At 37.5% G+C, this 17,433-nt stretch overlaps 1 protein-coding gene across 14 annotated transcripts in view; it reads left to right on the forward strand.

Annotated features, from left to right (window-relative positions):
- Positions 1 to 17,433, forward strand: part of ACACA (acetyl-CoA carboxylase alpha) — a 335,341-nt gene that overhangs the window by 235,771 nt on the left and 82,137 nt on the right. For all 14 annotated transcript variants that reach the window (XM_024234623.3, XM_054536750.2, XM_054536755.2 and 11 more), the window contains 2 exons: positions 3,583 to 3,738; positions 5,526 to 5,672. In XM_024234623.3, coding sequence (XP_024090391.1) covers positions 3,583 to 3,738; positions 5,526 to 5,672 — 303 coding nt within the window. The remainder of the gene's footprint in view (positions 1 to 3,582; positions 3,739 to 5,525; positions 5,673 to 17,433) is intronic.

Raw genomic sequence — 17,433 nt, forward strand, 5'->3', positions numbered from 1 at the left:
GTTTCATGGATTTTTTTTTTTTTTTTTTTTTGAGACAGGGTCTCACTGTCTTGCCCAAGCTAGAGTGCAATATTGTAATCATAGCTGACCACAGCCTCGACCTCCTTGGCTCAAGCAGTCCTCCCACCTCAGCCTCCTAAGTAGCTGGGACTAAAGGCATGTACCACCATGCCCAGCTAGTTTTTAAATTTTTTTAGAGACAGGGTCCCACAATGTTGCCCAGGCTTGTCTCAAACTCCTGGATTCATGGGACCCTCCTACCTTGGCCTCCCAAAGTGCTGGGATTACAGGTGTAAGCTGCCATACCCGGCCCCATTTAATGGATTTATCAAAATTTTTACATTCATTTATCAAAATGTTTATATTCACAGATATGTTTTGGCAGGTAAGGTGACTAACTGGGAGCTCTGACATGTTCCAAGGAAACAAGGCTTTCCAGAGTTTCCATCAGATATAGCTTTGACTAGCAAGGGGCACCCCCAAAGGGCAGGCAATATCTTGACACTGTTTTCATTTCTATTTCGTTTGGGGATTGGTGACTGCCAACTCAGATATTAGATGGTTCTTTATGAATTAATGGGAGGAATGATGAGAATAGAAGTCTCTTGAGTAGGAGAGAGTAAACTAAGACCACATGCTTGTGATGATAGTTTACAACGGTTTGTGTGAGGAGTTACATGTATATTTCCTAAGTCCATATTCAAATTATGGGTATTAAAAAAGACTGGCTGGGCGTGGTGGCTCAAACCTGTAATCCCAGCACTTTGGGAGGCCAAGGTGGGCAAATCAGCTGAGGTTGGGAGTTTGAGACCAGTCTGACCAATATGGAGAAACCCCATCTCTACTAAAAATACAAAATTAGCTGGGCGTGGTGGCGCATGCCTGTAATCCCAGCTACTTGGGAGGCTGTGACAGGAGAATTACTTGAACCCAGGAGGCAGAGGTTGTGGGGAGCCGAGATTGCACCATTGCACTCCAGCCTGGGCAACAAGAGTGAAACTGCGTCTCAACAAAAAAAAAAAAAAAAAAAAAAAAAAAGGACTGAAACTCTAGTTCTCATTTTCTTTTCTTTCTTTCTTTTTTTTTTTCTTTTGAGACGGAGTCTCGCTCTGTCGCCCAGGCTGGAGTGCGGTAGCACGATCTCAGCTCACTACAAGTTCTGCCTCCCGGGTTCACACCGTTCTCCTGCCTCAGCCTTCCAAGTAGCTGGGACTACAGGCACCCGCCACTACGCCTGACTAATTTTTTTTTTTTGTATTTTTAGTAGAGACGGGGTTTCACCGTGTTAGCCAGGATGGTCTTGATCTCCTGACCTCGTGATCTGCCTGCTTTGGCCTCCCAAAGTGCTGGGATTGCAGGCGTGAGCCACTGCGCCTGGCCCTCTAGTTCTCATTTTCTTATTTTCCAAGATAACCTGTTGATGGACATTTGGGGTTTTATTTCCTAGTTTGAGCTATTAGTAGTAATAAAGCTGCTGTGAACATTCATTTAGAAATCTTTGTGTAGATATATTTTTATTTCTCTTGGGTAAATACGTAAAAGTGTAATTGCTGGGACACAGTAAGCATATGCTTAACTTTATAAGAAATTGACAAACTGCCAAAATGTTTGTACCATTTAAATTTCTGCCAGCAATAGACATATGTACCTAGATTGTTTTCTCCAATCCCCTTCCTCAGTGCACGATTATGTTGCTTAACTATGACCAGCCTGTCTTCATCCCAAAGCTTGGCCAAACCGAGTCTCAAGGTCTTGTCTCTCTTAACAGACGAGAAATGTAGTTCTAGGAACCTGCTGCGTTTACCCCATTTTCTTATTTTGATTCAGCTTACTTGCTCTGAGTACAGTTTTCTCATACTGTACCCTTGCCTTACTTAACACTTTGAATCTCTTAAAACGTTATTGCTTTTACTGTCACATTCCTAAGACATTACTAATTCTGCTTCCCCCAGGGCGACTTTTCCTATTGACCTTGTGGAAGAGGACTGGGAGCTCCAGCCTCTGGGCCTTTAAAGCAGCCTGAGACATGTTTTCCCCAGAACAGGACCTGATTGACAAATTAGCAGAACACTCATTCCTTTGAGCTAAGGGGCTAAGGATTTACAAATGAACTGTACCCGGGATTTAGGGAAAGTACTTAATTCTATTCCTGTGCATATATATCAGGTCCACAAATCTATTCATTTATGGTAGACTTGTGCTTATTTTGGGGTCTGAATAGATATGTAGGTATACACATACCCTTACATCCCAATCTCCATTTGTATTCACTGCACTGGGAATTTATATTTTATGTATCCGTGCATGAAGTGCCTAGTTTAGTGTTATACAACCTCTGGGCACTCAATAAATATTAATTGAATTGAAATAATGGCATCCTTTATAAATATTCATAAGCAAATAAAACTATCTAAATATATGGAGTATGAAGCACTCCTCTAGAAATATTTGAGTTAAAATGATTAAAAACCAGTGTAGTGATTTCATTATGTGACAATATAGGTATTGCAGGAGCTATTCACTAGCTCCTACAAGATATTGTAGACAGTATCTTGAGGAGAAGTAAATACGTGTATATATATACATATATATATATACATATATATGTTTTTAATATACATAATTTAATATAATATGGTTATTTTACTATATGTAAAATATGAGGCTATCTCTCATGGGCTAACAAGAATTAACTATCTAGATGGATGGATGAAATCCACTTCTGGCAGAAATCTTTGAAGCCTTTGCGTAGCTAGTAATACTTATGAAGTACCATCTAATCAAGTGGGTTAAAGGACTAAAGCACAGATGATATAGTAGAGTCTTGATCTGGCCTTCTGCCATTGGGAAAAGAAGAGAATTATCTTTACTGCATAGCTGTTCTTCAACTTCAACACTAGGGCTGCTCAGACTGGTTAGTTGATGTACTTCATTTCTGAGTATATGAGATTCAACTCACTTTAGATGGCTAGCATGGTCAGTCTGTCTTTGAGATGCGAAATGTGCACTGTGCTTTCTTGTTTATTTCCTTTTTTTTTGGATACGGAGTCTTGCTCTGTCGCCCAGGCTGGAGTGCAGTGGCACAATCTCGGCTCACTGCAAGCTCCACCTCCTGGGTTCACGCCATTCTCCTGCCTCAGCCTCCCGAGTAGCTGGGACTACAGGCGCCCGCCACCACGCCCAGCTAATTTTTTTGTATTTTCAGTAGAGACAGGGTTTCACCATGTTAGCCAGGATGATCTCGATCTCCTGACCTCATGATCCGCCCGCCTCGGCCTCCCAAAGTGCTGGGATTACAGGCGTGAGACACCGCACCCTGCCTTCTTTCTTGTTGATTTCAACTAATCTAAAAGTGAGAGCAGTTATGGTATATGTCTGGTTATATATATATATTTTTTAGAGTTGGTTAATCTGTGGAGAGGTGAGAACACCAAGTACCCAATGTTAAGAGGCATATCTCAGCTACTCAACCTACCAAAAATGTTTTCGAAGAGATAACATTTGTGCAAAAAAAGCCCCTCTAGGTAGCTCTCTGATTTTTTTCTGTCTCTTAACTCCCCATGCCATTTTTTGTTCCTGCAGATCATGTTTCAGGCATATGGAGACAAACAGGGACCACTGCATGGAATGTTAATCAATACTCCTTATGTGACCAAAGACCTGCTGCAATCAAAGAGGTTCCAGGCACAATCCTTAGGGACAACATACATATATGATATCCCAGAGATGTTTCGGCAGGTAAGATGCCTAACTGGAGGGTCTGACATGTTCTAAGGAGGCAAGGTTTCCCTGAATTTCCATCAGATGTGGTTTTGGCTAGAAGGGAGCACTCCAAAGGGCAAGAAATATCTTGACACTGTTTTCATTTCTATTTCATTTGAGGGTTGGTGACTGCCAACTCAGATATTGGATGGTTCTTTATGAATTAATGAGAGGAATGGTGAGAATAGAAGTCTCTATTGAGTAGGAGAGAGTAAACTAAGATTATATTCCTGTGGTGATAGTTTACAGTGACTGTGTGAAGAGTTACATGTGTATTTCCTAAGTCTATATTCAAATTATGGATATTAAAAAAGAGATCTGATACTTTAGTTCTCATTTTCCAATATAACCCTGGTTCCTAGTTGATACCCTAGATTAATATGATGAGATCAATACAGATAGCATAGACAAATGGATATAGAGTTCATGGTACACAGTTTAGAGTATAAGTTCTTTTGTGGGAGATTTGTTATAGCTGAATAAAAACTAGCATGAGAAAATATGACATTATGAATCTCAACCTCTATATGAAAACAAATTCCTTCAATCTGTATGGTGAATCATCTCTATGCTGCAGATTTTTCTTCTATCAATAGAAGGCAAGAAAAGTGTATCACCAGTAGAAAATGCAACCAATAAAGAATAAAGTATCAAAAGAATACTGAATTTGTCCTTTTTAAAAAAATCTATGAATATAGGATTTTTCCAAGTCTCCTAGTCAATACTACCAGTATTACCACATTTGAATTTTAGTAAAGTAATGTATGTGGCCATAGTAAATAGTCTGTGTAGAATTCCTGATATTCACAAATACAACAGATTACCTTTATGCAACCATTTGTTTACAAGTTCTGTCTCCTGAAAGATACCTTCATTCGGTATTTCCCTTTTATAGCATTGCTAGCATAAAAGCCGAGTGTTACTTCTGTTTCCCAATGCCAGTGCTATAAATATAATATAAATCACATTCTATATAAATATAATATAAATCACATTCTAAGTAATTCTTCCTATATAATAGGCATAAACACAGTGATTAGGACACATAGGTATGTATGAGTCATTTGGGATTCAAATGTTGTTTTGAGGCAAGCAAAGAAAGAGCTGAACTAGCTCCCACTTCACAAGGGATTTATTTATAGGAAGTTGGAAATGGAAATCATAATATTTTTTAAATGAATTGGTATGTCTGTTTTTTTCAAAATTGAGCAGAATTGATCTGCACATTTACAAATAGTCACACACATCTAGTGAGCTAATTCCTGTGTATGGTCCTATAGCTATGAAAAATATTAGAAAGAGGTTTCTTCCCTGGAATTTCTAGTAGAAACTTCATTCTGGCCTTCTTGGATTTTCTTTTTATTAGCTGAGTGTCATGTCATTTTCCTGGATATTCCTTTGTTGTCAAGTTTCTTTAGAATTTTCTTTTTCTTTGTTTTAAGGAGTTGATGCTACTTATTTAGTTTTTTAATTTTAATATTCCTATGATAGTGTTAGGTCTTTCCTGTTTGTTAATGCTCTGGTGCTGATTTGGAATCACTCAGTAGTTTGACTTTTTGGAAAAGTGCCTGACTTTTGGCATGTAAAAAGTAATTACAAATCTATTTTAACTGAGAATGGGAGCTGGAGAATTTAGTCTAATGTTTACACTCTGCAGAACACTTGGAAAAGAAGGCAAAACCAGATTGACTGAATCTTAATAGTTATTTTTGTCTATATTAAAATTATTGTGACTGATTAGTCAAACTTCTTTTCTCCACTAGTCCCTGATCAAACTCTGGGAGTCTATGTCCACTCAAGCATTTCTTCCATCTCCCCCTCTGCCTTCTGACATGCTGACTTACACTGAACTGGTATTGGATGATCAAGGTCAGCTGGTCCACATGAACAGGCTTCCAGGAGGAAATGAGGCAAGTAGTTGAAACCCCCCTTACTTTTCTTATCTCTGTGCCCACTAGTACCAGCTTTCTGTGAGGTGGTCATTAAATAGCACTGCAGCATGGTAGTCTTGTTGGGAGAGTTCTTTAGAGAGAGCATTGACTAAGTATCAAGAAATTATTAATTTTTTAGGTGTGATAATGGTATTATGATTTTGCTTTTTAAAATAGTATTTTTTAACACGAACTCAGTTTTAAAAAAATAAAAAGGAATATTGTTTTCTTTTAGAGATACAGACTAAAACATTTACAGATGCAATGATTTGCTTCTAAATAAAGAGATGTGAGGGTGGGTGTGTAGATGAAACAGGGTTGGTCGTGAGTTGATCATTGAAGCTAAGTGATAGGTACATGCAAATAGATTATTTTCCCTGTTTTTGTCTGTGTGTGAGATTTGAGGATTTTCTTTTTTTCTTTTTTCTTTTTTTGAGATGGTGTCTCACTCTGTCACACAGGCTGGAGTGCAGTGGCTCAATCTCAGCTCACTGCAGCCTTGACCTCCCTGTCTCAAGTGATCCTCTCACCTCAGCCTCCTGAGTAGCTGGTACTACAGGTGTGCACCACTACACTTGGCTAATTTTTGTATTTTTTTCTTGAGATGGGGTTTCACCATGTTGGTCTCAAGCTCCTGAGCTCAAGCAATCTGCCTGCCTCAGCCCCGAAAAGTGCTGGGATATTAGGTGTGCACCATTGTGCCTAGCCAGGATTTTCTATAATGAAAACATTTTAAGTATTGTTTTGCCTAATGTTTTTTCTTATTTGGATTCATATTAATAAATGCATTTTTCAGTGTCTTTTCCATGCTCAATTCATTTGATCTGGTGCTGTTGTGAGCATGATAAATGTGTTCTTGAAGGGGCTCAATCAGAATTAGGGGTTCAAACATAAAAGAATATAGCAAAGAACTCATTTTTTGAGAATTATCCCAAGAGTGCATTTTCTAGCCTTGGCATCCTTTCTCTCAGAGTGACCTATGAATAGTGATATAAAGTCCTATTTTGCCCTATACTCTCATACTCTTGTCCATGCATTATGATTCTTTCTGATTTTAACTGTGCTCCTAATGTACAGTTATAACAATGATAATACCAGTAACAAACCTAAAAAGAGAGATATTTTTATTTCAACCTTAAATATAATCCCTAGATAGATTTCATTCCATTGAAGGAGTAATCTTTACCTGTGTCTTCACCACAAACAGGCTGGGTAGACCTTTGGAAGTGATAAGCAGTTTGTTTCTATTTTGTTCAATCTTTTTCAAAAAATTTCACTGTATGTGCAAGGTGTGTGGCTATTTCAGTAATATGCCAGCGGATGCCAACAGTAGATGATTTGGTATCAAGATGGATGCAAGCATTAGACCAGATGGAGAGTATCAGACTTGTAGGAGTCTCAACAAATAGCAAAGTCAAGAGGACTGGGGTGGAAGGATGCAAAACATTTGACAAGCATAGATACTCATCAGCACATGAAGTTGAAACAGAGGTTTGTGCCACTGTATGTAGCATCTGCCTAGTGAGCCCCTCAGCAGCAAAGAAAAGCTTCATTGTGCTAGACTTAAATTCTGATTCACTGAACAGTGTAGTCTTCAGGAATGGAAGGCACCCTTGTGAACATGGGGCTGAGAGTAAAATGGTTTTAACTAATGTAATTAAAACACAAAATGAGATTTTTGGCCACGTGAAAGCTAGCTGCAGTGCTGTGTGAAACCCCTTGCCATGATCTTTCTCTCCTGCTTCCTTTCTGCCCTCATTCTGTGTTTGAGCGAATGGAGACTCAGGGAATAGTAAAGTCCCAGAGGGACAGAGCTCTGTTCTTGCTGAAATTACAAGCACAGAGCTGCCTGGGCATGAACATGTAGTGTTTACTCTGCCAGTATGAATACAAATAGTCTTATTATACGGGCCTCTGTACCCAAAGACCACACACACACACACAGACACACACACACACGAATTTTTTAAAAATTAAAGGTTTTTTTTAACCCCTTTAAGACCTAACAAACCTTAGTGGAAAAGATATGTCTTAAACAGTTGCATAGGACTATAGCTATGACTAGTAGTAGATCTAGTATAGGAGCCACATGTTTTCCTTTGTCCAGTGCTTTAATAGTTTTGAAACCAGAAAGTGAATAGTATTTGTTCAAAAGATTTTGAGTTTTTGTCAGTTCTCACTTTCTTCTTGTTCTACAGTTTTCCCTCCTTAGTTGCCTACTTTCTTTGTTCTCTTTTTCTTTTCAAATGATTGACTAGGATTGAGGCTGAGTGTTAGCTTGCTGTTTCTGAGCCTTTGAGCTTGGGAGGAGTTAGACTGATGTTCTTTTGTGAGCAGTTAGTGACTAATGCCCAGGATAGCTGGTGAAGTCAGTCATTGGCCTTAGTTAGATTATAGGGCACTGCACAACAGGAATGAGGTTGGGGTGTTAGTATCAAACTCTGCTACCAATAGCTTGAACATACAATGGAGCATGTCCACTGAGAGACTGACCAATCTAAGGATGGAGTTTCAGCAGTCAGAACTCTGAGAAACAGCTGTGCCTAAGAGATGACGAAGTGTCAGTAGGATGTATTTCCTCGTGCTGAGCCCAGTTTTATCAGGGCAAGTTGACTTTCAGCTATTGCGGTTTAATTTTCTTTGGCCAAAGAGCAAGTTTGTCATGAGCCTGGCACTCTACATATTACCCCAAGAATGATGTGAAGGGAATGAAAAGAGCTCATGCTGATGAGATTTGGAGCAAATCTGTCCTGTCCCAAAGAGAATGGGCATCTGAACAGAGCCTTGAGAAATAGTTTTATTAAAAAAGAATAAAAAATTGACCTGTTAATGTTCTGAAAGCCAAGGCTCAATGTAAATGCATTGGTGCTATATAGACATTAAATCATCATAATGTGGTGTTCTCCAAAAGTGACGGCTCTACCAGGTCATCATTGTGGGTGGTATTGCATTACCTTGAAGGATTGGAGTTTCTGAGTTTGAAAACTAGCACATGGATATAAGGAGTAAGGGTAAAATGAGAGATTCCTTCAGAGTTTTCCCATGAATTGAGGTGCTTTTCTCCATGATCGAAGGCAGAAAACCTGCACTTATCAGACCATTGGCTGTATGGGTGGCCAGTCTTTCTAATTTTTTTTTCCAGGACAGTAAATAGGTAAAAAGGTGATGGGACCAGGACTTGGACCAATTCAGTTCCATTTAGTTTTAGGTAACTTCTTTGCCATTTGAGGAGGATTATTGGCTGTTTCAGTAGAGATGTGACCTGCATTTTGAACATTTATGCCTGTGTTTAGAGCAGGAGACAGCTTTTCTGATGTGGTATTAGCTACTGTCTCCTTTCTATTTTCCTAGTTGTCCCTTCCCCATAAAGAAAGATGTAACTGAAGGAATACCACCTAATGCATGATGAAAGGTATAGGAGAACACATTTTTCTCATTGTCATATTTGAATGGCATTACATTTAGTATGAATTTAGAGTAGGAATAAAAAAGATGTAGACTAAATCTGTGAACTACATTACTTGCAAATAGCTCCAAAGATGAGTTGTCCAAGATTTTTCTTAATAGTTTCAAGTAAAGATGAAAATTGAGGAAAATGTGATTGCAACATAGACTAAACTGATCTCATTTCTAGCTGCTATGATGCTACAGTGATGGGCACTGTATGTAAATACACAGCTAGATGAATGTGTGCTGTTGAGCCTGGATACAGAAGAAATGCAGCTATCCAACAGTTCTACTTTACTACTTCTCAATTTTGGAGGAATTGTTTTCATTTTCCTGCCAGTTTGCTAACCTGTTTTGATCCTTTGGTGGAAGCTATAATTGCAGGTGGGGACATTTTGAGTAACAGTTCTCAATCCAGTACAGCTGCTTTTCGCACTAAATCCTGTTATTAAAAAGCTCAGGCTAAGATCAAGCCAAGGGCTATAACAGACTTGACAGAGAACAACTTAAGTTTGCCTGGTAGGACAAAGAAAATCTTAGCCTTCTTGAGACTATGCTCTTCTTTATTCTGAAATAAGTTACTAGCATTCTTTTTATTTTATTTCTTTTTATCAGCTCTGCGAACTAGACCAATAATCTCTAAATTGGGCAATGCCGAAAGATATGTTAGAGAGTCAACTACCATAGTAACTTTAGTGCTAGTAGAAATTAGGACCCTGTTTTTCTTACCATATCAGAACATGGGCAGCTTTTTAACATTCTGTCTCATCATGCCTGTCATAATGAAAAACTGTGATGAGAAGATGATGTTGCGGTGTCGTATTTGGAAGCAGTTATAATAATTAGGTACAAGATGTATACCCAAAAAAGGGTTGGTATTCAGAGACTGGAATTCTTGGCATAAAAGTTTTTCTGGGAGGAAAGTATATTGAAAATTGAATGCAACTGGGGCCGAGCGCGGTGGCTCATACCTGTAATCCCAGCACTTTGGGAGGCTGAGGCGGGCAGATCATGAGATCAAGAGATTGAGACCATCTTGGCCCACATGGTGAAACCCTGTCTCTACTAAAAATACAAAAATTAGCCAGGCGTGGTGGCGGGTGCCTGTAGTCCCAGCTACTCGGCAGACTGAGGCAGGAGAATCGCTTGAACCCGGGAGGCAGAGGTTGCAGTGAGCCGAGATCGCACCACTGCGCTCCAGCCTGGTTACAGAGCGAGACTCCATCTCAAAAAAAAAAAAAAAAAAAAAAATTGAATGCAATTTGATGGTCACCTCTACACACACTACCACTCTTAAGAATTGTGGTAGCTCTGAGCCTTCATTTTTTCAGATGGGCGCTAGGTGTCAGGGTTTTTCCTTCTCAGCAGCTTAGCATTCACATGAGCCTCTTGAATTGCCTTGTTTGTTGAGGCAGATTCACTGGTGTCCTTCTTTTTTCAGTTGGTATAGTAGCCTTTACCTAGTGTTCCTGCAATAAGCAATTGCAATTTTAACTCTTTGGTTGAAGATCCTTTGAACCTTGCATTAGGGATCTACTTTTTTTTTTTTTTTTTTTTTTTTTTTTTTTTTTTTTAAGGAAGAGGATCATTGAAGAGGAAATAAAGTAGTGTAAATTAAAGTTTAAAGACTAGCTGACAGCCAGGCGTGGTGGCACATGCCTGTAATCCCAACACTTTGGGAGACCAAGGTCGGCGGATCACTTGATGCCAGGAGTTTGAGACCAGCCTGGCCAACATGGCGAAACCCTATCTCTACAAAAAAAAAAAAAATATATATATATATATATATAAAATATATATCTATACAGATGATATATATCTATATAAATTAGCCAGGCGTGTTGGCAGGCGCCTGTAATCCCAAGCTACTCAGGATTAGAGTAGGAATCTCTTGAGCCCAGGAGGTGGAGGATGCAGTGAGCCAGATCGCACCACTGCACTCCAGCCTGGGCGACAGAGTGAGACTCTGGCTGAAAAAAAAAAAAAAAGACTAGCTGCCATCATGACTGGTATTTTGGTTTTAGTCCTGCTTTATGTTCTCAGGGGTGAAATGGTAGGGACAGTGGGGATTAGGGGTTCAGTTTTGGAACTGCTCAGCCCAACTAATACCCATATTTAATTATTGTTTTAATTGTTGGCAATGTACTGATATCCTATGTCTCCCAAAGTATAGCATCTCATTAATTTTTTTATTTTAAACATATAAAAAAATACAGATTGATATGACAAATACCCCTGCATCTACTGACCAGCTTAAACAAATCTTACCATTTTGACTGGGCTCCTCACTTACATGTTACTATAATCCTTTGAATCTCTAATTTGAGTATCAAAAAAACAATTTAGGAGTTGGTAGGGAAAGGAAGTTGGTAAGCTCATATAAGCCTAAAAGATTAGAAGAAATTAATTAGTAGATCCATTTTGACAGTTCTTAGGCTGGACCTCTTAACCCAAAGGACCTCTTATTTTAGAAAAACCACCATAACCCTCTGTCTTAATTCACTTGGTTGACATTTTCCATACTCTCAAAGGAATTGCTTGGGTTATCCTGGACTCAGATTCTAGTGGAAAGCATTATGTTCTAAAACTCTGCCTGTAGAGAGTGTGTATATGCTTATGGGTTTTGGTGGTGAGAAAAGGGTAGGCCATTTCTCATGAACACAGGACCCAAATATTTAACATTAGATTTTTTAAATTGTTTTACTCAGTTTAACTTCAAAATAGCTCCCTGAATGTGATGCTGATTTGGAGGTACTTTACTGTGCTTTTGTTTCATTCTTTTGAAATCAGTTTGCCTTTTCATGATGTGTATAGAAATTGAGTCAGTGTCAGTCTTTTAGATATGTGTTAGAAAAGAGGCATATTTAAATTGTACTACGCTGAAGGTGAGTTCTGAAATAGACCTAAGCGAAGCAGGTCTGTAAAACAGGACCATGGTCTATGCATTGATTGTTCAACTTATAAAAAGGATCTTTGCCATTAATCTGTCCCTAAAGTTAGGAGAATGTTTATAAGTGCTTTGGGATCCTCAGCAGAAAAGGGTCGAATACATATGATTATGTATAATTATGATTATCCATAAATGATTATGATTATACATAAGTATTCATAATTTGTGCTTGCCTTATTTTTCATCAAGGCTTTGAAAAATCAATTTTGAATCCTTGAGATTAAGTATAGAGAAAGATATATTATGGCATATATGGTAAGATAGTTTTATGTTAATTCTATGTTTTTGTTCTTTTATTCCCATTCTAAGTAAGTATATTTGGCTGCAAGTCTTTGTCTAAAATGATCTTCCAAACCAAATTTGGATCCCTCCTTAGAAAAATATGGAGGCTAATTTTGAAAAATAAGTCTTCCTACCATGGAATTACTTCTAATGAATTTCTGACACTGTTCTTTTGGGATGTATATACTTTTCTCAGAATTCCTTCTGAATGACTATTATTGGTGTTGGAGATTTCTCATCAGGTTGAGTAGTTTTTACTCATTTTTTTGATAGCAAAATGAGGCTCAATAACCTTGATTGACTTTGAAAATCCTAATGCATCCACTGGCTCACTAAAGTAGCACTTGTGGAGGGCTCCTCAGTTTCTTTCAAAAATAAGTCTAGAGATAGCCTTCAAACAAAAGAATGTACTTGCCAGCATATTTATACCTGTCTTAAGTTGTAAGATTTTACTGAAAAAGAATGTGACATAGTACCCTATGTCAAGAAACTTTACAGCTCCAACCAGAGGCAATAATGAACATCAGGACAGCAACAGATGACACCAGAGAATGAGGAGTAGCATGGGGCACCAGAGTTCAGCACTCATTTGTATGATTAATGGACAAGGCTTCTGGGACTATAGTAGGCCAACTTGGTTAATTTCCATACCAACCAATTAATCCTGGGCCCCATTTCTCAAATACCACTGGCTTCTATGTGCTCCACTGCATGTTTTTAAAAAAATAATTCCTATGCTTGTTAAATTACTGTGTGTACATGTGTAAAATTACTGTGGTTTCATGTATATAAATGTTACAGGGAGAAATAATTCCCCTGTTCAAAATTATTATTTCTAGTCTTTGATAACATTTTCAAAGAATTACCTCTGGGATGAAAATTTTTTGCTCTAAAAGTTATATTTTTCTTACCTTTTTATCGCTGTTTAGAGAGGTTGAGGTGAGTTTGTTCAGCCATTTTTGAATTAAGCCATAAGGCTTAAAATACAATATTTGACTTAATTTGTGCCATTTGGAAAAGCCATGCTGAAAAATATGTCAATGCCTTTCCATATTGTATTATTTGCCAGATATCAATGTTCTATTATTTAGTGTTCTGTGATCACGTGAAAGAGCTCAAAATAATTTTCTTAAGAGCTGAAAAACTCTTTTTCATGCTTGGATACAAGATACAAAAGGGGGAAAGAGGTAACATTTTGTTATATATCTGAGAAGGGACTCAAGTTTAGATTCCTGCTCTCTGGGTCTTAGTTTTCTCATCTTTATGATGCAGATGATGTCCAAGTCTGGGTTAGCGCTAACATGCTTGGATTCTTTGTATTGCTGTTCAAGGGCCTTGCAGGGTAGTCATCTTCCTGGCATTAGCAGAATTAGAACAATAGCTTTTACAGACTCTTCCAAAAAAAAACTCAAGATCATTTTAACATGAATATAACAAAGCTTTTAGCATGAATATAACAAATACAGCTTTAACATCTCAGCCGCAGCCTAACCTGTATTTAAATCTGTATGGAAAGGTATTGTTACAGCTCAAGTCAAAGTGTGGAGATGTAAGAAAGGCAACTGTGGCAAAGATATTCCCTTTCTGCTTCCCACAGCATAGCTAGAGTTGATGGATATGTCTTTCACCCTTAAAAAACAAAATCCTGGCATGTTTTGCCCTTAGCTTTTCCTGCAAATTTCTTTGTTGAGCTTAATATTGTTTTATTTTGTAGTAACAACAACAGCTTTAGGAAGTGCCTGTGTGCACTTGCACATTCTATTCACACTGATAGTACAATTAATGTTGATGTCAATTTTGGTGTTAATTTTGGGTCATGATTAGTGTTGACACTTTGTGTCAGACTAATGGCATTTATGGGCATCATAAGAATAAATGTTAATATTATCATGTTTTCACTATCTGTTATAGTAACATTAAACCAAGGTCCTCCCAGGAGAAAAAATACATATATGGATAGATAGATAATGCCTTTCTGTATCGCTGGTGTTACTCAGCGAGAAAATGACATCTCAGGGCAGAATCCTAATCACTGTTTGGAGCGTCAGAAATAATGATCACCTCTGATCGGAGGTTGTGAATAATTCATTTGGTTTGATTTTCACGTCCTGTCCAGTGGTACTTTTCAAACCAAATGTGTTTCTACAGGAAAATAATGGTCCCACTTCTTATGGAAATACTGTGGCACAAATCATTTTACCCACATAAAAACAGTTAAATAAGACTGTTCTCTTCTGCTTGCTTTCTCCTTCCCATCCCCTCCTCCCTCACTTGAGCGTGTTCATTCCAGAATCAGAATGTAGCCAAAGAAATATGTTCTGCCTTAGAACTTGTATAAGGGAAACAAATATTTATTTCTGCTTATCCTTAGCTTATTCACTGTAGCTCTTTTCATCCTGTTTCCTTTCTCACTTTAAGATAATTAGCTTAGGTTGATAACCCTAAACCTAATAAACCTGCTCATTGGAATGTTCTGTTATGAAAAATAATCTGAAATTAAATATTTTAAAACTTATTCATGGCTATAGTAATGAAAAAATAATTTGTAGGAAGTACCTAGGACCACTTGGTTAGTCAGTGCATGAGAGAGGCAGTGATCAGAGAAGACGACGCTGGCACTGCCCGTTTGAGTCTAAAACTCATTAGACCATAAACCCACCCACTTACATGCAGGCTACAGGGTACCTTTTTGTTAATTTCTTAGCTCTTCCATCTTCCTTCAGCTCTTAGTCCTGGCATGTCATTTTCACTGGGTTTCACCTGGATAAAAATGTTGGAGAGAAAGAGAAGACCCCCAAAAAGAGGGATTAAATGATGGGGTCTCCTTTAGTCATTATTCTTCAGTTAATATACACGCAGATTGGGCTTAGGTGAAATCAATGAATGTCACATTGCTAATCACATTGTCACACTGTGTATACTTTTATAGTGATTGTAGAATTTTCTATATGAAATCTCCATTATGTATATAATATAGATAGACCCATCTATAGAAAGTAATTTGACTGAAAAACTTACAGTGTACTAATTAGAGAGTGAAATATGACTCTCTTCCGAAGCAATGACCTAATCCTTTGAGATGAAGCTATTCTTAGGTAGAATATTTTGAACCATTTCTCCTGAACGTTGTAACCCTTTTTTTTTTTTCCTAAATCTAACAAGGGCAGAGGGAAGCGTTTTTCAACCTAGTTTTCATCATCAGACAGAAAGTATTTTGCATTCAGAAACCATTTCCAGTATCAAATTCAATTTTGTCAAGTGATTAGTTGAGTTTGGTAGAGAATAATTTAAAAACACAAAGCTGGAAATGGCTATGGTGCTTCTACACTGGAGGAGAGCAGTTGCTATTCTGAAGTTGCAAGCTTCCTCTCAGTGACTGTGCATCACAACTGGATTATTGTGTTGTATGTCTTTGCAGCTGTTACAGACCTGCATCTGTTGACACCATGTGTTCCTACCCAGGACTGGTAGAAGAAATAGGGGAGTGGGTGAATGAGTACCTTCCCTGACTATCAGTGCAAACGTCCTTTTATGTACATATGTTTGTAAAGTTCTTTAGCCCTCTTCAAGATGAAAGGTTCTGTATAAATATAAGCTTTCGATTTTAGTACATGTTTGTAATACATGTGGTACAGTCCTAAATATGTATTTAGCTGATAGGCACTGTTCTTGTCTATTGTACAAATATTGACTTTAAAAATATAAATATGTATTTAACCATCAGACCAGAAAAACACTGAAGCAGTTACTTCTGAGGTAGAGACATTAATATTGTATAAACCTATATATACATATGTTTACACTCTACCACATCATTGGAGAGCATTTCTTTTTAGAAAATGAAATGATAACCCAACAAACTAACATAGTTCTTGATATTTCTTTCTCTTTAAAGTGAGTCTTGATTTTTAATTTTCATACATTTATCTCTTTCAAATTTTATATAAATAAGATCTGTTGTAGTATGACTAAAATCTAGAATTAGTTCCTCTAAAATATGGGAAATCAATTAGGCTGGTGAGATTTTTTCCCCCCTTAAATTTTTTTTTTTGTTACGGAAATGCTCAAACGTACACTAAAGTAGGCATAAATAATATAAACTCCCACGTACCTATCATCCAGTGAAGAAGTATTTGGTAGTTTTCTTTTCTCAGTTATTTTTTATTTTATAAAAATTTAAAGTTATCAATGCAATATAAACACAAAAAAGAAAATTTGGAGAATGGAAAAAAAAAATACAATTTCATCATCCCAATAATTATCACCTCATTTTGCTGTTTCTTATTTATTTTTGTTTTTACCCCCCAAAGTGCTTTTCAATTGATGAAGTTGTCATTCATACTATGCACTTACTATATACCAGGCACTATCCTAGGACTTAACATGTATTTAATCCTTACAACAAACTTATGCCGTAGATTTTTATTACCCTTGTTTTACCAGTGAAGGAACCGAGGTACAGGGAGGTTGATAACTTACCTCAGGGTATATGGCTAGAAAGCTGAGTCTCAGTTCTGTCAAATTATCTTAGATGCAGATTCAGAGTCTCAGAATGTGGCTCCTGAGTCTGAACCCTTTTCTAATTTAGTATTACATCATGGGTATTTTTAAATGCTATTCATAGTCTTCAGTCATCATCTTATAAGGCTGTACAGAACACTAACAGTGATCTTACTATCCAATTTACTTCCCTCCAAAGTAATTTTAGATTTTCAGGAAAGTTACAAAGATAGTATTAGAGAGTTCTGGTATACCCTGTCCCAGTTTCTTTTAATGTTAAAATACTTTATGTAACCATGATATGATTACCAAACTAAGAAATAAATATTGATACAATTCTATTAAATAAAGCACAGACCTGTTTGTTTTTTTTTTTGCCAGTTTTTCTATTAATATCTTTTTAATTAAGGAATATACTTCCTTAATTTCTCTAGTAAAGAAAATACCATTTCTTGGCTGGGCGAGACGGCTCATGCCTGTTATCCCAGCACTTTGGGAAGCTGAGGCAGGTAGATCACCTGAGGTCAGGGGTTCGAGACCAGCCTGGCCAACATGGTGAAA

The sequence above is a fragment of the Pongo abelii genome, chromosome 19 (genome assembly GCF_028885655.2).
Source record: "Pongo abelii isolate AG06213 chromosome 19, NHGRI_mPonAbe1-v2.0_pri, whole genome shotgun sequence".
NCBI classification, from domain to species: domain Eukaryota; kingdom Metazoa; phylum Chordata; class Mammalia; order Primates; family Hominidae; genus Pongo; species Pongo abelii.